This window comes from Muntiacus reevesi, chromosome 11 (genome assembly GCF_963930625.1).
Source record: "Muntiacus reevesi chromosome 11, mMunRee1.1, whole genome shotgun sequence".
NCBI classification, from domain to species: Eukaryota; Metazoa; Chordata; class Mammalia; order Artiodactyla; family Cervidae; genus Muntiacus; species Muntiacus reevesi.
Window position 1 is genome coordinate 49,541,841 of NC_089259.1, and position 24,921 is coordinate 49,566,761.

The window sequence follows — 24,921 nt, forward strand, 5'->3', positions numbered from 1 at the left end:
CCAAAATAAAGTCTTTCACTGTTTCCATTGCTTCCCTATCTATTTGCCATGAAGTGATGGGACCAGATGCCATGATCCTAGTTTTCTGAATGTTGAGCTTTAAGCCAACTCTTTCACTCTCCTCTTTCACTTTCATCAAGAGGCTCTTTAGTTCTTTTTCACTTTCTGCCATAAGTGTGGTGTCATCTGCATATCTGAGGTTATTGATATTTCTCCCAGAAATCTTTCAGCTTGTGCTTCATCCAGTCCAGCATTTCTCATGATGTACTTTTGCATATAAGTTAAATAAGCAGGGTGACAAAATACAGCCTTGACGTACTCCTTTCCCAACTTGAAACAAGTCTGTTTTTCCGTATACACTACTATGTGTGAAATAGATGACTAAAGAGAACCTACAGTATAGCAGTGGAGAAGGAAATGGCAACCCACTCCAGTATTCTTGCCTGGAGAATCCCCTGGACAGAGAAACCTGGTGGGCTACAGTCCATGGTATCCCAAAAGTTGGATATGACTGAGTGACTAAGTACCCTTGCAGTGTATAGCTCAGGAAACTATACTCAGGGCTTTGTGTTGACCTAAGTGGGAAGGAAATCAAAAAAAGAGGGGAATATGTACATGTATAGTGGATTCACTTTGCTGTGCAGTGAACTAACACAACGTTGTAAAGCAACTATACCCCAAGGAGAATTAATTTAAAAAAAGAAAAAGAAATTGAAGTCATGCTGCCAAAGTTAAGTCAGATAGGACAATGAAAATCTAAATAAATCTGTTAAATTGAGACTTGTTTTATTTTATGAATATATTTACTCTGTATAGTAACTGGATATCCACAAATATATATGCAATCTGATTAATCATATTCAGAGTTGTAGACCATCACCACTATCACTTTTAGAACATTTTCATCACCTCAGAAAGAAACACCATGCCCATTAGCAGTCATGCATCATTTTCCCCCAGCCCTTAGCTCTGGACAGCTACTAAGCTACTTTCTGTCTTTTTCAATTTCTGATTCTGAACATTTCATATAAATGGAATCGTAAAATATGTGGTCCTTTGTGACTGACTATTTTCACTTGGCATAATGTTTTCAAAATTTACCAATGTTGTAACATGTCTCAGTATTTCTTTTTATTGCCAAATTTCACATATTCCATTATGTGAAGAGACAGAATTTTATCTATTCATCAGCTGATGGGCATTTGTGTTGTTTCCACTATCAGATTGTAATTCACTATTATGAACAATGCTGTAACCAGCATTCATATAAAAGTTTTGTGTAGAGGTTTTTCATTTCTCTTGCTAGGGTATATACTTCAGTTCAGTTCAGTTCAGTTCAGTCGCTCAGTCGTGTCTGACTCTTTGTGACCCCATGGACTGCAGCACGCCAGGCCTCCCTGTTCAACACTAATTCCCAGAGTTTACTCAGACTCATGTCCATTGAGTCAGTGATGCCATCCAGCCATCTCATCCTTTGTCATCCCCTTCTCCTCCCACCTTCAATCATTCCCAGGATCGGGGTCTTTTCAAATGAGTCAGTTCTTCGCATCAGGTGGCCAAAGTATTGGAGTTTCAGCATCAATATCAGTCCTTCCAATGAACATTCAGAACTGATTTCCTCTAGGATGGACTTAGGGAGGGTATATACTTAGGGAGTGGAATTATTGGATCCTATAGTAACTCCATTTGAGGAACTATCAGTTTTCTTAAATCAGGAGTACCATTTGATGTTCTCACATCAAATGTCTGTGTATAAAATTTTAGATAGCTAAATTTTCAAGGTAAACTTCCACTGCAGAAAACATTTTCTCAAGTGAAATTCCATTTGGAATTTTGTAAGTTCCAACACGATATTTAGTTTATAGTTTATGAAGCTATTTAATTTAGAGATGAAACTGTGACCGTTGATTCTAAGTTACGATTCAGCAATTTATTTCAGTGAAGGATAATAATAAAGCTATCCAGCAAAAAACACTGTGAGCTTTAAGCTCTTTTTTATGAACGTTATTCAAGGCATCTAGGAGGAACACTTTGGTGGAGAGTTCTCCTTTCAATGGTTCCCAAATTTTAGTTGCATCAAAATCACCTGCTGATCCAAGGACTACATTTTAAAAACCAGTGCTCCTTTGGATAAAATGTCACACTGCCTCTAAGGCAGTGGTTCTCAACCTTGTCTTACATGTGAGACTCACTGAAGAGATTTAAAAGAATCCAAGTGCTCAAGTCATGTGCCTGCTAAGTTGCCCCAGTGGTGTCTGACTCTTTGCAACACTATGGACTGTAGCCCCCCAGGCTCCCCTCTGTCCATGGGATTCTCCAGGCAAGAATACTGGAGTAGGTTGCCATGCCCTCCTCCAGGGGATCTTCCTGACCCAGGGACTGAACCCAGGTCTCTTATGTCTTCTGCATTGGCAGTTCTTTACCACTAGCGCCACCTGGGAAGCCCTACACCACACCAATTAAGTCAATATCTGATGTGGGACCCAGTAAAATCTAATTTAATTTTTTAATTGGTGAAAAACTGCTTTACAATGTTGTGTTGGTTTCTGTTGTACAACAAGGTGAATCAGTCCTAATTATATATATATATAATATATATATTATTTTCTCCCTCTTGAACCTCCTTCCCCTCCCCCCATCCCTCTCCTCTAGGTCATCACACAGCACCAGGCTGGGCTCCCTGTGTTATATAGCAACTTCCTACTAGCTATCTATTTTACACATGATATTGTATATATATATATCAATGCTGGTTTCTCAATTCATCCCACCCTCACCTTTCCCCACTGTGTCCACAACTCTGTTCTCTACTAGGTTCATCAGTACCATTTTTCCAAATTCCATATATATATTCCAATACTTGTTTTTCTCTTTCTGACTAACTTCACTCTGTATAACAGGTTCTAGGTTCATCCGCCTCACTACAACTGACTCAAATCCATTCCTTTTTATGACTGAGTAATATTCCATCACATATGTGTAGCACATCTTCTTTAACCATTCATCTGTCAATGGGCATCTAGGTTGCTTCCATGTCCTGGCTATTGTACATATTGCTGCAATGAACACTAGGTTACACGTGTCTTTTAAAATTGTGGTTTTCTCAGGGTATATGCCAAATAGTGGGATTGTTCTGTCATATGGTAGATCTTCCGTAGTCTTTTAAGGAATCTCCATATTGTTTTCCATAATGGCTGTATCAGTTTACATTCCCACTAACAGTGCAGGAGGGTTCCCTTTTCTCCATAACTTCTCCAATGTTTATTTTTGTAGATTTTTGGATGATGGTCATTCTGAATGGTGTGAGGTTGTACCTCATTGTAGTTTTGATTTGCATTTCCCTAATAATGAGCAATATTGAGCATCTTTTCTTATGTTTATTGGAAATTTGTATGCCTTTGGAGAAATGTCTGTTTAGGTTTTCTGCCCATTTTTTTATTGGGTTGTTTGTTTTTCTCATATTGAACTGTATGAGCTGCTTATATATTTTGGAGAGTAATCCTTAGCACTACAGATTATTTAATTGGTTTCCAAAGAATTGTTTCTCTAACTATTTCTATGATTCTAAATAATTTTAAAAATTAGTGTTACTATTTACTGGCATCAAAGTGTAATTTCCTTGTAAGATCTATCACCATCTCATGAAAAACAAAGAAAGGCTTATCAACTATCACAGACCCTAAGACATGGTGATTATGTGGAAGTAGTATCCTGATTTGGATCTGAAATTGAGAGAGGACATCAGTGAAAAAACTGGTAAAATAGAAAAAAGTCTGTAGTTTTGCTAATGACATTGTACCAACGCTAATTATTTAGTTTTGACAAACAGATCGTGGTTGTGTGAGATGTTAGAATTAAGACATGCTGGGTGAAGAGTATACTGGAATTCTCTGAACTATCATTGCAATTATTCTATACACTTAAGATTATCCAAAATAAAAGATTTCTTTTTTAAAAAGTGTATTATCCTCCCAAATTGCAAGAGAAACCAATCCCAGAAAGAATTTGCTGTTCCACATTCCAAATTTGTTTACTAGCATCTGATTTTTATTGACAATTATAAAGTATTATCATTAGTCTTATCATAAACACCATTAGGAAATGCTGCTTGTGTTAGTCTGCTCAGGCTGCCATAACAAAATACCACACACCAAGTGTTAAAAGACAGAATTTATTTTCTCACTCTTTTGGAGACTAAAACTCTAGATCAAGATACTGTTGAAACAGGAAGAAGGGCGCAGGGTACAACCTTAAAAAGAATGACATGGCCACAGGACATGAAAAAACTGGTTGAAACCAACTAGGTCCGAGATGGCTGCAGATTCAACTCCCGCTAGACCTTGAGCCTCATTGCATGCTCATTGTAATACATTGGCATATGCTCAATGACACACCCACCAGTGTCATAACAGTTCTGAGGCCAGCCATAAAGGGTCAAAAAGTGGGCAGTGGCCCAGTTCCTAGAAATCTCCACCCCTTCCCCCAAATAACTGGAATAATCTTCCCATTCATTAGCCTATGGAATTACCCAGCCCACAAAAACTAACCACGCCACATTTTGGGCCTCTCTCTTCTTGCCTTCTGAGATGGCCCACACTGTCTGTATAGTGTGCTTTTCTCTAAATAAATCTGCTTCTTACCTTTCTCTGAATTCTTTCACGATGTAGCAAGAACATCAAATTAACGAGGGACAATGTCAGAGTTGGTTTCCGAGGAGAACTCTCTTCTTGGTTTGCACATGACTGTGTCCGACTATGTCCTCACATGGCCTTTCCTCTGTGTGTCCACAGAGAGAGAGAGAGCAAGCTCTAGTACCTCTCCCTCTTCTTATAAGGACACCCTGTCCTATGGGATTAAAGCCCCACCCTTGTGATTTCACCTAACCTTTATTTCCTTTTTATAGACCCTGTCTCCACATCACACTGGGGTATAGGGCTTCGGTATAAGAATTTTTGGCAGGACACAATTCAATCCTTATCAGAACTGTTTGGGAAGTATTTCCGTTCCTCTTGCAGGTTTCACAAACTGGTAATGTTTGATTTTACCTTTCTGAGGGCAGTACAAACACATTTCACACTCATTGACAACCTTTGCCTTTTGAAACTATTTGCTAAAATTGGGTTTTGTATTATTTACTATATGATCTGAATATTTCCAAATAGTTCCTAGTTAGGTCTATTGTTCCGAAATGACATATTCTAATGATCACATTTGAGAATCTTCTAATAATATTCATTCTACTTTCTCATTGCCAAGTGTCTTTTGAAACATCTGTCTTAAAACTAGAAGATGGTTTTCCACATGCCAGAGATGATAATATGTGAGCAATTGTTTTTCTCTTCTTTAAAAGCTACCTGGAAATGTCAGGAACAGGCCAGTCAAGAATGATAAATCATGATTAAGATCTAAATCTCCTCTTGATTTTTATGTCTTGCCTCTGTCAGAGTTTTCTAACATGGGGAAAGAAAAAGAGCTAAAGCTTTCACTATGCCTATGTTAATTTTCCACTGTTTCATGGGAAAAAGCAAATATGCCTACACTTTGTTGAGCATAGTGACATTTTTAGATTAGCAGAAATCTAGGTCAAAGTTCTTTAGTGATCTTCAAAGTACTGCTTTTCTGTTAAAATGGAAACTGGAATTTCTCAAAGCAACCCCTATTTTCATTAAATAGATAAACTCCCAGATATGTTGTACATGAAAATTTTTCGAAAATGACATTGGTGCTGTGAGAAAGTTACTGCAACCAGTTTCATATGGTTCCTGCCCTTGGTTAAGAAAGTATTCTGGTGAGCTTCCCAGGTGGTCCAGTGGCTAAGACTTCCCATTCCTAATGCAGGGGCCCCAGGTTCGATCCCTGATCAGGGAACTAGATCACACATGCTACAACTAAGACCTATCACTGCCAAAAAAACAAAAAAACAAAAAAAAAAAAGAAAGTATTCTGTCCTACTGTTAGATAATGTGACATGTGCCTATAGATTATTCATAATGGGAAGACAGTTGTGTCTCTGGATGAGTAAAACAGTACATGTATTCTGTGTATATGTGCAGAAACCAGGCAAACAGAAACAGCTTTACTGTATGTTTAAAAAAATATTGTCTGAACAGAATTTTAATAAAACAAAAATCCTCTAAGTGGCTTTGATTTTAAGTGCCAAATATTTGCATTTGCTTTCTCAGGCAAGATGGCCAGGTCACTGGATCCACTGAGGCTTTAATCAGCCCATCCTCCAGAACAGCTGCCTATTCTCGTGAAGCCAGGAAGACGCTCAGGTACTGTGGTCAATTATAGAATAAATGACAGGACCATTCTCCTTCTGGCTTTTTTTCTCCTGGTTTTTTTTTTTGTTTTGTTTTTGTTTTTTAAGAAAAGATCCACACGGAACCTGATCCTTCCTTTGAAATGCAGAAATTTTTTAAAATTTTGCTGTTGTTGTTTTTATGCATCTTTTGTGTTCCAATAAAACTTTCTTATTTTAAACGTATTTCTTTTTAATTGAAGGACAATGCTTTACTAAACTGTGTTTGTTTCTGCCCTACATCAACATGAATCAGCCATGGGTATACATGTGTCCCCTTCCTCTTGAACCTGCCTCCCATCTGCTTCCCCATCCCACCCTCTAGGTTGTTACAGAGCTCCAGTTTGAGTTTCCTGAGTCATAGCAGCAAATTCCCATGGGACATCTATTTTATACATGTCAGTCATATGTTTCCATGCTGCTCTCTCCATTCGTCCTCACCTCTCCTTCCTCCCTCCTTGCCCATGTCCGTAAGTCTGTTCTCTAAGTCTGTGTTTCCATTGCTTCCCTGCAAATAAGCTCATCAGTATCATCTTTCTAGATTCTATATGTATGTGTTAATATATGATATTTGTTTGAAATGCAGAAATTTTTTATTTTAACCAGTGGCTTTATAGGCTTATACAAAGGTGTTGAGTAAACATCTTGGTCACTGACAAGTTGTCAGTTAAGAATAAGTGTAGGAGTGATTTTTCCTTAGAAAGTCTGTAATTTTTTAAAAAATATGATTGTGGCATTGACATTGACATCCTTAGGTAGATTAAAGGTTTCACTGAATCACGTGTTACCATGTTGGTTAATTGAGGTCCACTTTTTGTCTGAGATTTGTGGGGAAAGCAATGATTTGAAAGTTTGGATGAGACATTAGGGTAATAGACACTAAAACAGTACACAAATATTCAAAGTAATCATCATAGTCTACAACAGACTTGCTGAGTGGCCGATTTTCATAGTAGTATTCTGGAAATAGGCCAAAATAGTAGAAGTTAAGACAAAATGGGAAACATAAATAAATTTTTCAGAAAAGGATTAATACCAATTTAACATTTATATTTCAAAGGTTATAGTTTAGAAAGCGTATATGAGCATTATCTTTTCATTGGATTGGATAATTGCCTTGTTAATTTGATTATCCTATAAACAAACTTTAAACATAAAGTCAAATGGTTTGTATTGCAGCTCCAACGCTGAAACCAGGCATGCAGGACCAAAGGATACAGTTGTGTACACAAGGACGTACGTGGAGAATAGGTACTGGAAATTTATTTGAAGTATTTTGCTTTATATATTTTATAATTTGGAAATAATCTGTGTCTAAGAAAAAATGTCACTTTTTAAGGTATGCTTTTTTTTTTTCAAATAGCAGACCATTTAAGAGAGTACTGAGTTCTAGATATATATTAATAATTCTTTATAATCTTTCCATTATTAGTAGCAGCAGTGTTAGTCCCTCAGTCGTGTCCAACTCTTTGCAACCCCATGGACTGTAGCCTACCAGGGTCCTCTATCCACAGGATTCTCCAGGCAAGAATACTGGAGTGGGTCACCATTCCCTTCTCCAGAGGATTTTCTCAACTCAGGAATCAAACCCAGATCTCCTGTGTTGCAGGCAGATTCTTTACCATCTGAGCTACAGGGAAGTCATATTTTTAAGTAGTTGTCAAATAATCATACAAAGTCATAGGACAGACTAAATAATATATTAATATAACACATGTATACGTCATAGGATAGTTATTTGAAAGTAGTCAAATAAACATACATGCCCATAATGAACCTTATAAATTCACACAAGTATTTCTGTGCTAATTTTTTTTTTTCCTGTGCTAATTTTGGAGTCACACTTTAATTAAATGTTTCTATTGCTAACCTCTAATCTGAAACAAGGGATATAACTTTTTAGTAAATATGCTCAGGCCTAGAAACCCTGCTGCCTGATGTGATGGATGTCGAGGAAAAGTCCACCAAGGTCAGGGATTCACACGTTATTCAGTTTTTCAGGAGTCTATGAAAAAGAATTAGCCTAATTGTGGCATAGGGTAACAGTGGGGAATTCAGATATGGATAAACTATAGGCTGTATACGTGTTGATCATCACCCAGTTCAAAGAGACCAGAGAGCAGTGTACGGGGTGGGGGTGGAGCTGCCATAAATTCAAGGCGTGTCAGGATTTGAGCAACCTTCCCCCTCAAAAGGATTTTTCAAACCCAAGAAAAAATTTCCTCGTGAAATGCAACCTCAATCTTGATTTTCCTGCTTAATCCAATTCTCCCTAAAATCGACAGTGATTTAGAATCAAATCTGAGTTTGTCATTTACTGACCACGTGGCCTCAGCAAAGCCACTTGACTTCAATTTCCTGCCTCAATTCAAGTCTCAATTTTCTGACCCATAAAATGGGAATGACTGTATAAGTGTCATGCATCAATATGCACAAACTCACTTAGCACTCTGGGCTCTGTGTTCCATAAAGCAGTTTCTCTTTCTGACAGCAACTGCCTGCAGGTTGTTTGGAGGGAGAGAGAGATTTCTCATTAAAAAGTCCCAGGTGAGGCATGTGGAGTTACCCCTCACTGTATGAAATAAAGGAACATATTGCTTCCGGTCCTCATATGTTCCCAGGTAGCAAGCATACTGGGGAGGCAATTACAGGCAGCCAGTTAGTGCAATGCATTCTTCATTTGTCTCCAGGAGCGAATGGCAGTTACTAACTGGAGCAGAAAGGGAACAAAGAGGACTTTGAAAAGTTACAATTTTTTTGCTGTATTCTAAACAATTCTTGGATGTTTTCATGTAAAAATAAAAGCTTCCAAAGTTTCCCCTAAAGGTTCAAAAGTATTCCTCTATGTGAATGATGTCTGTCTATATTTGCTTACACTGAGTATAGTCGTGCTTTGTGTATATTCTTTATGTTAGAACAACAGAGACCTTTCTTTTAGTAAAAATAAAGGAGGTGCAAGTACAAATTTTATGAAAAACGATGACCACTTTTCCTGCTTATACTTGTGCTTGCGATCTCCTTGCCCCATTCTTTATTTTGGTGGATATGTCGACTTAGGTCACCTTGGAGGTAACTTGCATATCAATACTTCTCCAGGTTAAAAAAAAACAAGTTAGTACATTGTCCTGACATATAACATCACAAAGAATAACAATAGTGTGTGTGTGTGTGTGTGTGTGTGTGTGTGTGTGTGCGTCTTCCTTGCCTACATAGGTGTATTAATATATATCAATACTTCAACACCAGGGAAATAGCCCAGTTCTCACATGTCCATGTGTGCTTGTTTCTAGCAAATCACCCAAGGATGGATATCAGGAGACTGTCTCTGGAAAATATATACAAACTGTTTATTCGACTTCAGATAGGTGAGTATATCTGTACTTCCATACATACAAGTATATATATATACCCATATCCACACGTATATTAATGAACATATGCATCCTTGGACTTCCCTGGTGGCTCAGACGGTAAAGAATCTGCCTGCCCATGCAGGAAATCCAGGTTCGATCCCTGAGTCAGGAAGATCCCTTGGAGGAGGGCATGGTAACCCACTCCAGAATTTTTGCCTGGAGAAATCCATGGACTGAGGAGCCTGGTGGGATATATATATATGTGTGTATTTACTTTTATAAATAATATGCTTTTATTATATATGTGTATATGTACTTACTTATAATATATATTTAATATATTTTTAGTATATATATATATATATACCAAAGTATTACAAGTATTATAAGTATATATATATACTATATATATATACACTAACATATTACAAGTATTTAATATATATACTATATATATACTATTATATACTAAAGTATTACAAGTATTATATATCTTGTACCAAAGTATTACCGAATACTTGTAATACCAAAGTATTACAAGTATTATAAGTATACATATATACTATATATATACACTAAAGTATTATAAGTATTTAATATATATACTATTATATGCTAAAGTATTACAAGTATTATATATCTCTCTATATATCTATATATATATGCTATATATATACTAAAGTATTACAAGTATTACATATATTTTATATATATATATGTATATATATAGCATTCTTATTGTCCATTGAACTTGGAGATGACCCTCCTGAGAGTGATTGTTATACTGCTGATTGTGTGAGTGGAAGAAGTACAACCGCCTCTGCACCCAGGAGTTTGTTCCTTGGCTTCCTGGCTGTCGTTCTCTGATTTTTATGTACTTTGTTGCAGTAGAGCTTTCTGTGTTTTCCAGCTATCTCCCAGGCGAGTGTCTCAGCTGTAGGTGATCCCTGAAGTCCCCGTTGCCACCACATTATTAGCCTCTAGACTTCCCTGCATCCCTAGATTGTGTCCTCAGCCCTCTCTTCTTGTGGTCTTCTAGAGCCAGCTCATCTTACAAACAGCTGCGTGGATGCACTTTCTGTGACCCACTCCAGGCATGGGCTCAGTGCCCAGGAGGGAGGGTTAGGGTGAGCATCAATTTAGTGCCAGTAAACTGACCCCAGGCTTTTGCTCTTGATTACTCTCTTTTAGCATGTAATGCTCAGTGGGGCAAATAGGTGACACTCATGTGACACAAGTCTGCAGACTTCCAGCAGAGAAAATGCAAATAAATAATTCATGTTGCAACCCAACCACTGGAAGCCAGCTGTAATGCAAACGTCTGATATTCTGTTGATGGTGTTTCTCTATCGCTGGTGCTGAAACAAGGCTCACTGAGGGTCAGGACATATTTTTATGCACAGCCTCAGCTTGGAACATAGTCCTTGGCACCTCACAGATACTCAATAGATGACTCCAGGGGAAAAAAAAACACCTATGTCCCATTTGCTGAGGGAAACATAGATGAACCAGGCATCAAAATTATATCCTCTTTTGGTCACTTTTGTGAGATCTTGTATTACCAAGGGTCTTCTGAGTGTCTTGCCTTTAAGTCATAGCTCTTTGATGTGACTACCTGAGCAGCACAAATAACTGTCTAGATAAGCAAAAAAAAAAAACAAAGAGAATTAGATGTTTCAAAATACTCTGAAAAGATCTTCAACTACCAGTATGATCTTAGTAAGGACATCAGCAACTTCAGAGTTTGGTGGGCGCATATTTTAATGGTTAGCCTAAGTGAAGGAAAACATCCTTCACTAAAGTATTGCTCTTTGTATGAAGGATTTCACTCCTGTTCCCCAAGTGGTCCTTGAAATTTTTTCAGTCACCAGAGCCAAAGTCAATTCTCCATTAAAGCCAGTCAGTCAGGTAACATTTTCTGTTGATTATTTTGAGAAATTAGCTGTTTCCCCACAGTTCTTATCTAATCACGTCAATCCCATTTAAAGCCAAATCATTAATGCAGTCATAAAAAAAAAAAAACAAAATAATGCCACCTGCAGCAACATGGATGTACCTATAGATTATCAACTGAGTGAAGTAAGTCAGACATAGATGAATCTATGGTGTCTGTCATATGTGGAATCAGAAAGGGTACAAATGAACTTATCCACAAAATAGAGATAAAGTCACAGATGTAGAAAACAAATTTACCAAGGGATAAGGAAGGGAAGGGATAAATTGGGAGATTGGGACTGACATATATATACTATTATATATAAAATAAGAGATTCCCAGGTGGCTCAGTGGTAAAAATATCTGCCTGCCTAAGCAAGAGATACAGGAGACATGGATTTGATCTCTGAATCAAGAAGATCCCCTGGAGAAGGAAATGGCAACCCACTTCAGTATTCTTGTGTGAAAAATCCCATGGACAGATGAGCCTGGCGGGCTACAGTCCATGGGGTCACAAAGAGTCAGATAAAACTGAGCAACTGAGCATGCACACACATTAAATTATTAGGGTATGAAAATTGATTACTAAGAGACCCAGTACTAGGACAAACACTAAATTGAGTATGTTTTCTTCCTAATTGTACCCAGGAACTAAACATTGCTTCAATTTATGATCACAATTTAAATTCTTAATAAATTTGAGTTTTAAGTCATGTTATATGTATTTTCGTCACTTTAAGTGGTTTCAAATCATTTTCTGCATATTAAGTTTATAATAATGATTGTATTGGAAAACGCATTAAAGTGCTGTGGTCTAAGCTCACACAACGTGCGCACACACACACACACACACACACACACACACACACACACACACAATGAAGTGGCCAGTGCCACTTTATAGGATAAAGGCCAAAGTCCTCTGCACAGGATTTATGGGCCTTCAGGACCTTGTCCTGCTGAAGAGTGACTAAAGATCAACCACTCCAGCCACCCTCATCGTGTCTCACCTTGGCACGCTCAGAACCCTTCCATCACGCCTGTCCCCCGCTCACCTTGAGAGCTCCTTCACCTTCAAGCTTTAACTCACCTGGCACTCACGCTGACAAGCCTTTCCTCCTTTACCCCAGAGATGAGTTGTCCATCTGGCTGTGTTCTCCTCACTCTTCACACGTCCATAATACACGGCCATTATCCAGTCACCTGGCTACCCCAGTGGAAAGAGCTTCTCCTTGAAGGAGACCTTCTCACTCTTCTTTATATTCCCAGCTCCTCTCTCAGTGTCTCTGGAATGCAAGGATGCTAGAGAGGGCCTGCTTTCTGCTCTTGCAGAGCTTACAGTCTAACAGGGGAAAGTTAAGCCTGTGTGGACATACGTATGGGCTTCCCCAGTGGCTCAGTCGGTAGGGAATCTGCCTGCACTGTGGGAGACCAGGGTTCGATTCCTGCCTCAGGAAGATCCCCCGGAGAAGGGAATGGCTACCCACTCCAGGATTCTTGTCTGGAGAAGTCCGTGGAGAGAGAAGCCTCTCTTACCCCCTCCTCCCGTCCACTTTCCCTCCTCTCTGCTTCGAGTCCTGGTCCTGATGATAGGATTGATCGTGGTTTCTGGCCATGACCAGTTCCTTATCATCTGGTGAGCCCAGTCAACGGGCAGGCCCAGAGCAGCACAGGGCCCTGTGGCCGCTCTGCCTTCATTCACATCCTGCCTCTGCCACTCACTGGCTGCATGACTTACCCTTCCATGCCTCAGCTTCCTCTTGTGTACAATAAAGATAAAAATAAGAGTTACCTGCTTCTCAGAGATGTTATGAAGAATAGACAGGTTTATATAAGCAAAGTGCATGGAAAATGCACTGCACATGTTAAGTGTATTAGCACTCTAAGTATTAGCTATTTTATTTCATTACCCCAGTACTTTGGAAATTTCAGACTTTTATGCTAACACCCTGAGACTAGCAAACTCTGCCCAAGGTGCTATTTAAGACTATCTAAGACCTTCCAAAAGAATAAGAATCACATAGTTATTGGCCCTTTCTTAAGGCTGTAATGTGACTCAAGGGCTTTAGAACTTGCTGATCACTTATTTATTATTGAACGTTATTTTTCCAAAGTAAATAGAAAAGAATTTTTGTCCCTAAAGTCACCCTAATATTCTGTGTCTTGCAATGACACCAAGAGAATCAGCAAGGGAGCATTTTGATGATTCTGGACCCTATAGTCCAGGGTATCCATCATTTGTGAGTTTACCAACACATTCTTGAATGGATTTCTATCTTTGTACTACTGAATGTCTGAGAGTTAAATTTTTATATTAATCTTAAACATAATTTTTCTATGATATATGTACATTAATAATTTAAAACCCTCTTCTAGCTTCAAGGAGGTACTTATGACCTAGTTCAATTAGGAAACTGTGAACTTCTTTACCCTGCCCAGATGCACTTTTGATTGCTAATGAATTAATAATTTGAAACTGTCTTTTATGTTAATTCTTTGATATCATTCTGAAATAACTAGAAGAATCCAGTCTTTTACCAGGATAAGTAAGTCCTCAACTTTTCTTGATTTTGACACAATTTACTAAAGTATCAATAAAATTAGCATGTTATTTCCATATGATTTTATGGGGAATACATCTGTCTTTTGCATGATGACAAATTTGTTTTTAATTGCTTACATCTCTATAGGTCTGTCATTGAGAGAGACATGTGCACCTACTGTAGAAAACCCCTGGGCACAGAAACCAAGATGATTTTAGATGAATTACAAATTTGCTGCCATTCGACTTGCTTCAAGGTATGCCTATGTTTGTTGTATTTAACTCTCACATGAAATTGCATAATGACTAGAATAAAAATAATTATCTAATGGAATATATGAGATGAAGTTAAAACTTTCAGAAACACTGTCATGCACATTAATAATGAACTGTTTAAATATTTCTCTGAGTTCTCAGCCTGAAACTCCAAGATTTGTAATTGCTCTCTTGACTTTAGGCTTAGAGTTGATTACTGACACGTTGATAACTCTTATTCTACAGATTTAAATCTATAAAAAGGTAAACACTTGTTCTCTTTGGAAAAGTTTTTGCAGCATTTTCATAAATCATACATTGCATTAAATATATAATGAAATCCAAAATGGAAAAGAAATTTTTGAGAAGAAAGTTACTGGCTTCTTACATCCTAAAATTAGGATCGATGGGCTTAACAGTAGTTAAAACTCAGTCTGCCTTTGAGAGCATGATTAATTATAATTAAATATGGCTTAGTAGAATAATAATAATAATAATAATAATAAAGTGTACATAGTAGAATGCTTCACAATTTGTGCCTTCATATGCCATTTCTTTTACTTTTCACAGAAGTATTAGGTAGGTCAACAATATAGTTATTGGTATAACTAGGTGAGCACTTAACTAGGAACCTGAAGACCTGAGTTTGAGTTCTAACTGACACTACATGTGGCCATGTGACTTTGGACAATCACCTAAATTAGCTTAGCCTAAGTTTCTTCATCTGTAAAATGACATAGCTGATTAGACCAGTGGTTTTCAACCCTGGATGAACATTATAATTGTCCAGGGAGATGATGAGAAAAATAAAATGCTTGGGACCAGCCCCAGTTACATCATGAATCTTAGAGATGGTTTCTGGGCATTGGTGTTTTTAAAGCCTTCTTAGATAGATCTAAAAGGCAGCCAGTTTGAGAACCACAGCCTGAATCTATGGGTCCTTTCTAGTGCTGATAGATTCTATGATTGATGCAAATTATCTGATTCAGTCAAGTAGATGTAATATTAGCCTGGCCAAAAAAGTCCATTTGGGTTTTCCAATAAGATGTTATGAACTTTTTGGCCAGCCCAATACTTCAACACTTGATTGCTTCTCTTTCAATTAGCTTCAGGCAATGACACAAAGTAATAAAAAATTCAGTGCCTCATTTTGAGGCAACAAAATCCAAATTTAAGCCATCATATATAGAATTCTATATAAAGTATGACATGAAAATTTCATAATTATTTCTTATAGGACAGGAAAATTTCCTTTAAGTTATTCAAATTTAGTCAGTGGAACAAAAATTAGTCTATAGCTCTTTATTTAAAATTATTATGCACAAAACTTTTTAAAGAAGAAAATTCTCCTGATTATTGCCTTTGGTCAACAGGAATAATTTCCATTTGTTATATTTTAGATGATTTATTTCTATTGTCAATTTAATTATAAAACACTACTGAGAATAAAAATATCCCCACACTCCTAAGAAAAGACAGATTACTCTATAGCCATAATTATAGAGAATTACCTGAACTGGCTTAAACATGTCTAACTGATCTATGACAATTTGCGTCAATGAACTTGAAAGCCAGCCAGTTGGCAGTGGACTTCCTCCAGTAAGCCCGGGTTTGAGGTGGATGTCAAGCCTTTCTTGCCTCTTTAACCAGCATAGCTTGAAACAAATTTCCCCCTAAATTGTGTCCAGAGTCAGAAGTTTGTTTTGTCAATGACACTGTATCTGGACAGCGTAGCTCTCCATTAGTAAGCAAACAATAAATATACTAAGTGTTCTTATTTGCAATATCCAACAATGATCTTGTCTTTGGCAAAACCAATTTTTGAAAATGTTTATCTACTCTATTGTGAGTTAGGTAGAAACTTCAGTAGTAGGTATGCCCTGAAATGCACCCCTCCATAGTAGAGGGATTTTTGAGAGAATTTGTTTAGAAAGATTGGTGTGTGGATCAGACAAACATACTCTTATTTTCTCTCATGGTTCTCTTGAGGCTTCATCAGAGTGTTGCTATGAAGGATGATACGGAATAACGTAAAAGGTTCATTTTAAATTCTGTTAACCAAGAATCTACATTTTGTATCTAATGTAAACTGTATACATACCTTTCCTTTAGTGTGAAATATGCAAAAAACCTTTGGAAAACCTACAAGCAGGTGACAGTATTTGGATTTACAGACAGACAATACATTGTGAATCTTGCTACTCTAAAATTGTAGGTAAGTGTTGGGCTCTGTGAGAAACTATCACTAACATTAATAAACTTTAGATATTGTTGAAAGATTTCAAAACTGGAAAGTATTTTATTAATTATATTAAAAATTCAGTTGCAGATAAAATGGTAGCATTCCATTTAATCAGTCAAAATTTGTATTTTCTTCCAATATCAGACCAGACATAGATACAAATAAGCATAAGTCATTTATTGTAGGAAATTTTCCATTTTTTGCAAACAAAAATTTATCTTCTTTGCTCAGCTCATTGTTAGAATTAAAGTGCATTTCTGTGAATGACCTTTTACATTTCTGGAATATACTTTTATAATTTAATTTGGTTATTATACTAAATGCCCTTTAGTGTTAATTTTAAATGGAAAATTTAAAGTTAATGGTATACAATTCTATATTAAACATGGCATCTAAGTATTTTTTTTTTAAGCTTAAGATCAATGTTACTATAATTTGGGCACTTAATTAGCATAAATTATATGAGAAGAAACTTTAAGGGCCTGCATTTTTAACTCATATTTTCAATAAGCTTACCATGAAAGTTATAAAAGTTGATTTAAAAGATGTGCACAGTACAATATAAAAGTCTATGAAGCTTGATTAGTTTTTAAAGCCAGTATCAACATTTTGTTTTTACTTCAATAGTCAGTAGATGGAATGAGCAGGATAAATACTGGGGAGCTGGTCAACAGCACCGTGTAAAGGGAAGGTTTCCTGCTGGTGGCGAACGGAAAAGGAACATCTGCGGTTGTTACATGGGACCCAAAATGTGGGATTTAATGACAACTGTGTGATATTAATGAGGTGCTTGAAGGCTACATCTGGAAAATGCTCTGAAAAATATTCAGCCACCCACATTCCATCAGGCTGCAGAATCGATGACAAGAACAAAGCTAATTAGATTCATACTTGGCTTTCTATTTTCTGCTTTCCCCAGCCATTCTCATGTTCCTTTTTCCTCCCCATTGAGCAGCCTTATGGGGATCCTTATCAGTGTTAATCAGGGGGCTATTCTATGCATCTTAGCAGCTCTGAAACTTTCAGTCCCAAGAGTCCATGAAAGGACTTAGGAGACGTGTTACCGAAACACTCAGATGTCTCTGTGCGTGCCTCCCTGTCTATGTGCACTTTTATAGCACATAGAAGTTATCAAGACATGCCTCTCAAGCGTGTCATAAATATGAATACGGGGCATCAGTGCTTCATATTCACAGTATGATTGAAAGCCTTGCCACAGTGATGAATGCAGTAGATGGTAAAAGTAAACTGTTTAGTCCACCCCCACCCACACAGATGAATAATTATTTTTAAAACTTTGGTTATAAGCTTATTTTTGTACTGAATTTGTATATATAACTTATTTTCTTTACATTTTTCAGCCAAGTGGATTCAGTAATTCTGGCACATGAAAATCAAGAGGAAAGGATTCATCGAGGAATTAAAATTTTTATTATAAGAACATGTAGTCTAAAAAAGCTTTATACCAATGACTGACTCTTTGTATAACAATTCTGCTATTGCATGAATAATATAATTGCTTATACTAAGGTCACATACCTAAAGGCAACCATCTGGTATCTGGTTAGATTTAGAAATAAAAAATTCAAGTGGTCTAGTTACCAACTTCAAAGGAAGGATGTTTCTGATGGCAGTGAGCATTGTAAGCCTTGACCAGGTCCATCTCTGCTCAGTATTAGACTGTGCATCACGGTTTCCATTAGAGACCAGGATTCCCAATTTCTCATTTTTTGTTTCCCTAGGGATCTGGATTTACAGATGTTACTGACATCTTGACAAAACTGTCAAGGAAGCAAGATATGTACCTTTCTTGTGTGCAAAAGAAATGTTCATAGAAATTTTGGCAGAAAGATAAAGTCTGGCAGAAAGGTGTTAGTGTATAATAGTGTATAGACCTCAGAAAATCACTTAAACTATTCAGATTTTGGTGCTATTATCTGTAACATGAGGAGAAATGGAGAAAATAATTTCTGAGGTCACTTTCTGCTCCAAAACGCTCAGATTCTAAAGCAAGTTTTTGTTTGATCTTTAGAATCATACCTTAATCTGTGTTTGTTAAGCATGTGGAACTAGATAGGATATCTAAACAATTTAATGTTGGTGTCATCCTTTAGTTTATTACAGATATAAGTTTTATAGAACTGTTTTATAAATACAAAGACATGCATTTATTGGTAATGGGTAAAATTCATATGGTATATGTAGCTTACATATTATAATTTGTTACGCTTTCTTTTCAAAATCTGGATATGTAAATGATCTATAAGAAATAATGGCAATGGACTAAAAGACATGTTCTTTAGCATGCCAAACCTATTCCTACTACATAGCATTTTATTACAGATGGCTTATAAAAATAAAATGAACTATCAGTTACACAGAATCTTCTTGTGCGGCATCTATAAATATTACTCAATGACATTGATACTCTCAAGTATAGTGATCATAATTTATTGTATTCTGTGCTATGCTACTTAATTTTTTGTCTTCTTAAGCCATAACATTGATTTTAAAGAGCTTTTTCTTAAGGAATTGAAAAGTCAGTAATCTTGTGTGGAATTATTATTATTAAAATTGAGACATGGCACTTATAAACTATTTTATATGTATATAGGAACTGCTTCTCAAAGGAAAGCATATGAAACACTGAGAGAGGGTGAGATTCTAAGGGAGTTTGAGGCAGTTATATAAAACTGACAAACTAAGGAGACCAAAAAGATAATCACGTATTTTCTAACTGTTGCTAAATGTAAAGAATGATTCTTCCGTATAATGATTTCAAGCATCTGTTCCTCTTAGACACTGGTCCACAAAGTGTTAAACACTAAATGCTTATCAAAACACAGCAATGTGTAATCATTGTCCTATGGAGAGGAAGCCAGAAAAAACAATTAATAATAATTTGATACTCATTAATTCATGCTTGATGAGAAGTGGTGGTAATTGAGCCATATGTTTTATTGTTCTCTTATTACATGCTATCAGAGTGGATCAAAAGAAATAATTTTCTTAGAGTTGAAATTCGTGGCAGGAAAGGATGAGTAGAATAGTAGCCCTCTCTTTTATAGAAAGTGTATTAACATCTCAATGCCTTTGTAGTAATTAAAAATCATTTGAATATCATTTTTAAAGGACTCTACTGTTGAATGCTTCACTTCAAAAAAAAAAAGCCTAAAAGGGGCATAATTCTCACTTTTCTGTAGCTGTTTAATGGACCCTTTCTTCTACAATAATGTATTAAATTAAACCAAAAGCTGTTGTAAAAATAGAGTGGATACAGAGTGAAGAGAAAAGGGCTTCTGATTTTATCAAGTCTGCTTCATTATGTCTGGGATTATTTGCACCATAGGAATGACAGATTTCTAAAACAATTTGTAAGATCTCATTTTTATTTGCAGCGAATTATGTTATGATTGGCATATTTTTCCTGGACACAAGGGCCTACATCTCAGAATACCAGGTCCTGGATTCTATTACTAATTAAAGGATGTCTCTAAAAAATAATTAATTGCTCCACTACGACAGCGTTCTTCTGAAAAACAACATAAAATTTTTCTAGTAATCTTGGAGATAAAATCTGTTAAAATCTTTTTTTTCTTTTACTAAGGCCAAGAAATAAAAATTTATTCAAGAAGTAATCTGTGCATCCTTAATTATTTGATTGCAATCACTGCTATAATTAGATATGAGTGATGAGATGGTCCAGTTCTCACAACTGGGGCACTCTCTGACTTGTTTACTGTGATAAAAAATCATGCGGATTTGGAACATTTTCCAACTCAGCTTGATTCAGAGCTCTACCAAAACAAGTGACTGGCCTACATTGAGGCAAACTAACAATGTTAATGGTATTTTTTGTTGTTGTTACTACTGAATATACTGGTTATTTGGTATAATGTAAATAATTTTTAGCATTGTACCTATTTCATAGCATTCAACAGTTCCCAGAGACCCTTGTTGTTCAGTTGCTAAGTCATGTCCGACTCTTTGCAACCCCAATGACTGCAGCATGCCAGGCTTCCCTGTCCATCACCAACTCCCATAACTTGCTCAAACTCATGTCCACTGAGTCAGTGATGCCATCCAACCATCTTATCCTCTGTCACCCCCTTCTTCTCCTGCCCTCAATCTTTCCCAGCACCAGAGTCTTTTCTAATGAGTTGGCTCTTCGCATCAGGTGGCCGAGGTATTCGAGCTTCAGCTTCAGCATCAGTCTTTCCAATTAATATTCAAGGTTTCCTTGAGAATTGATTGGCTTGATCTCCTTGCTGTCCAAGGGACTCTCAAGAGTCTTTTCCAGCACTTCAATCCTAAAGAATCACTTCTTTGGCACTCAGCTTTCTTTATGGTCCAACTCATATCCACACATGACTACTGGAAAACCCATAGCTTTTTCTAGGCAGACCTTTGTTGGCAAAGTGTTGTCTCTGCTTTTGAATATGCTGTCTAGATTTGTCATAGCTTTTTTCCCAAGAAGCAAGAGTCTTTTAATTTCATGGCTGCAGTCACTGTCTGCAGTGATTTTGGAGCTCAAGAAAATAAAATCTGCCACTGTTTTCCATTTTTCTCCCATCTATTTGCCATGAAGTGATGGGCAGATGGCATGATCTTAGTTTTTTGAATGTTGAGTTTTAAGTCAGTTTTTTCACTCATATATACCTGTATTAACTTGCATTGACCACTTCCCTCATGAGTCTATTTCCTGCTACTTAAAGTGTGAGATTTAAAACATTGGTTTGCTGTTGTACCCACCAGACCAAACACTGCATGATCTATAAATCTATGGTTACCCCCTTTTCAGATACCTCTTTCATTAGAGACATTTCAAAGAGTTGTCAAATATTTTGTATGTGTTACAGGATTGCTTGTTGACTTTGTCACAACACAACTGTTGGACAACATTCTGATTTGTATTTACTGGATCTTTTTGTCCTGCCCTTTGAGAAGTATGGCTTCTCACTGAAATGTTCAGATGCCTCTTGAGTTAGGTAATGGTCTCAATTTTTTTCACTAGAATAGAGGAAACTGATCATCAGCATCATTTATAAATACCACCTGGGAAAGATCTTCTAACTTCATTGCCTTTGAAACATTCTTATTCATACATGAAAATCCAATCATTCTAGAGTCTGTAGGAAAAAAAATGCATGGCTTATAATCTACTGTCACTCATTCATTCATTCATTTGTTCTATTTTCCAATAACTTAAAAATCTTCATTTAGAATCTGTGTTCCAGATCTCCATGGTAACCAAAATAGCCAAGACTCCTGCCCTCTTGGAACTTAAATTCTAAAGAAAGGTTGGAGTAGCAGTTTGAAAGACAAAATGTAAATAAACACAATAATTTCTGAAAGCAAATAAGACCATGAAGGAAATAAAACACAGCAACCAGGTAAAGGGGTAGTATTTAAAAGTAATGTTGTCAGATGATATTTCAAATAACAGCTGAATGATGAGAAGCAACTAGCCTGGGGAAAAGCACTCCAAGAGATGAGATATCTTGCTGCTGCTACTGCTGCTAAGTCGCTTCAGTCGTGTCTGATTCTGTGCGACCCCGTAGACGGCAGCCCACCAGGCTTCCCCGTCCCTGGAATTCTCCAGGCAAGAACACTGGAGTGGGTTGCCATTTCCTTCTCCGATGCATGAAAGTGAAAAGTGAAAGTGAAGTCGCTCAGTCCTGTCCAACTCTTAGCGTCCCCATGGACTGTAGCCTACCAGGCTCCTCCATCCATGGGATTTTCCAGGCGAGAGTCCTGGAGTGGGGTTCCATTGCCTTCTCCGGGAGATATCTTAGGATTGGCCAAAATCATTCCATTTTCTGGGCTAAATGTGTCTTTGCTTCTCTTAAATATGAGATCCAAATTCACAGATGCCAAGAGACAGAGAACAGTCAAAGGATTTTTAAGCTTCCTCTATTCCTCATGCAAAACCATATTCAGATATTAGTAGATAGCTTTCAGGTCTCTGCCGATGGGGGGGTTACATAAATGGTTAGTCCATCTTGGTCCGCAGGCTGCAGTTTCTCACTGGATAAAGGAGTGACTCTGCCAGTGGTGGGTATGAACCAATGCTTGCTTGAAGTGGAAACAATGGGCCGGGTATGACATTTGCTCACCTCATCTAAGGCAGCACTCAGGATCTAGTTCCTTTCTGTTTTTTTTCCAAAAAGAGACAGTAAACAGTTAAGCAGCATCATTTCAGGTCTAGAAGACACTTCTCACAGGAATTTTATAAATGTTACATGTTCTATTCCTTTGTGGCAATGTGAATAATGTATCTGGTTGAAAGGAACATACAGATCTTGATGTAACTTTCTTGACAGTTACAATCTGTTGATGTCACCTCTTTTCCCAAGAGAAAAGGAAAGATCACCAGTTTCAAGGACCCTTCAGGCCCACAAAGGCAAATTGGATTGAAAGTCTCCCACAGGGAAGTGTTTAGGCCCTAAGGCAAGTGCGACCTTGGTGTTATTTGAAGAAATCACAGAAAGATTGCCAGGAGGCTGGAATTAGTGAACATGAAATGATGAGATTGATGAAGCAGACAAGAGATAAGCTGTGGTTGTTTCATAATATATTATTAAAAATATACATCATCAAATGAACAGTGACATTTCATCAAATTCATTTATGCCTTTTAAATTTGTGCCATTAAGATATTGTTGAATATAATTGGTTTCATGAACAGATTAAAATTATTTTGAGACAGATATAGTCTACTGATTTTTGACAAAAGCACAAAGAGAATTCAGTGGAGAAAGAATAGTTTTTTAAAATAGTGCTGAGATAATTGGACACCCATGTGCAAAAAGGAAAAAATCAGTACTGAGACACAGACTTTACATATTTTACAAAAATTATCTCAAAGTGGATCATAGACTTAAATGTAAAATGCAAAACCATAAAACTTCTCAAAGAAAACTTAGGAGAAAAACATCATGACCTTAAACTTGGTTAAGAGCTTTTGGGTATAACATCAAAAGTGCAATCTATAAAATAAAAAAATGATTGAAGTTCAACTTTGTTAAAATTAAAAATGTGTGCTCTGTGAGAGACACTTCAGTTAAGATAATGAAAATATAATCCACAGATTGGGAGAAAATATTTGCAAAGTACATATCTGATAAAGAACTTGTTCTCCATATCAAAGAACCCTGAAGACTAACCACTAAGGAAACAAACAACAAACAAAACTTTTAAAAATGGGCAAAAGATCTGAAGACACACCTAACCAAAGAAGATCTAAAATGACAAATAAACATATGAGTGATACTCAATATCACTTTTCATTCAGTTCAGTTGAGTTCAGTTGAGTTCAGTCGCTCAGTCGTGTCTGGCTCCTTGCGACCCCATGAATTGCAGCACGCCAGGCCTCCCTGTCCATCACCAACTCCTGGAGTTTACTCAAACTCATGTCCATCGAGTCGGTGATGCCATCCAGCCATCTCATCTTTTGTCGTCCCCTTCTCCTCCTGCCCCCAATCCCTCCCAGCATCAGGGTCTTTCCCAATGAGTCAACTCCTCACATGAGGTGGCCAAAGTATTGGAGTTTCAGCTTCAGCATCAGTCCTTCCAATGAACACCCAGGCCTGATCTCCTTTAGGATGGACTGGTTGGATCTCCTTGCAGTCCAAGGGACTCTCAAGAGTCTTCTCCAATACCACAGTTCAAAAACATCAATTTTTCAGTGCTCAGCTTTCTTCACAGTTCAACTCTCACATCCATACATGACCACTGGAAAAACCATAGCCTTGACTAGACAGACCTTTGTTGGCAAAGTAATGTCTCTGCTTTTTAATGTGTTATCTAGGTTGGTCATAACTTTCCTTCCAAGGACTAAGTGTCTTTTAATTTCATGGCTGCAGACACCATCTGCAGTGATTTTGGAGCCCCCCAAAATAAAGTCTGACACTGCTTCCACTGTTTCCCCATCTATTTGCCATGAAGTGATGGGACCAGATGCCACGATCTTAGTTTTCTGAATGTTGAGCTTTAAGCCAACTTTTTCACTCTCCTCTTTCACTTTCATCAAGAGGCTTTTTAGTTCCTCTTCACTTTCTGCCATAAAGATGGTGTTGTCTGCATATCTGAGGTTATTGCTATCTCTCCCGGCAATCTTGATTCCAGCTTGTGCTTCTTCCAGCCCAGTGTTTCTCATGATGTACTCTGCATAGAAGTTAAATAAGCAGGGTGACAATATACAGCCTTGATGTACTCCTTTTCCTATTTGGAACCAGTCTGTTGTTCCATGTCTAGTTCTAACTGTTGCTTCCTGACCTACATACAGGTTTTT

General features: G+C 37.2%; 1 protein-coding gene across 1 annotated transcript in view; it reads left to right on the forward strand.

The window, feature by feature from the left end:
* SCEL (sciellin) overlaps nucleotides 1–18,594 on the forward strand; it is a 204,495-nt gene extending 185,901 nt beyond the window's left edge. Inside the window, exons 30-34 of the mRNA XM_065902111.1 lie at nucleotides 7,481–7,552; nucleotides 9,592–9,666; nucleotides 14,280–14,388; nucleotides 16,499–16,601; nucleotides 17,990–18,594. Of these exons, the coding sequence (XP_065758183.1) occupies nucleotides 7,481–7,552; nucleotides 9,592–9,666; nucleotides 14,280–14,388; nucleotides 16,499–16,601; nucleotides 17,990–18,006 (376 nt within the window). The 3' untranslated portion in view covers nucleotides 18,007–18,594. The remainder of the gene's footprint in view (nucleotides 1–7,480; nucleotides 7,553–9,591; nucleotides 9,667–14,279; nucleotides 14,389–16,498; nucleotides 16,602–17,989) is intronic.
* The last annotated feature ends 6,327 nt before the right edge of the window (nucleotides 18,595–24,921 follow it).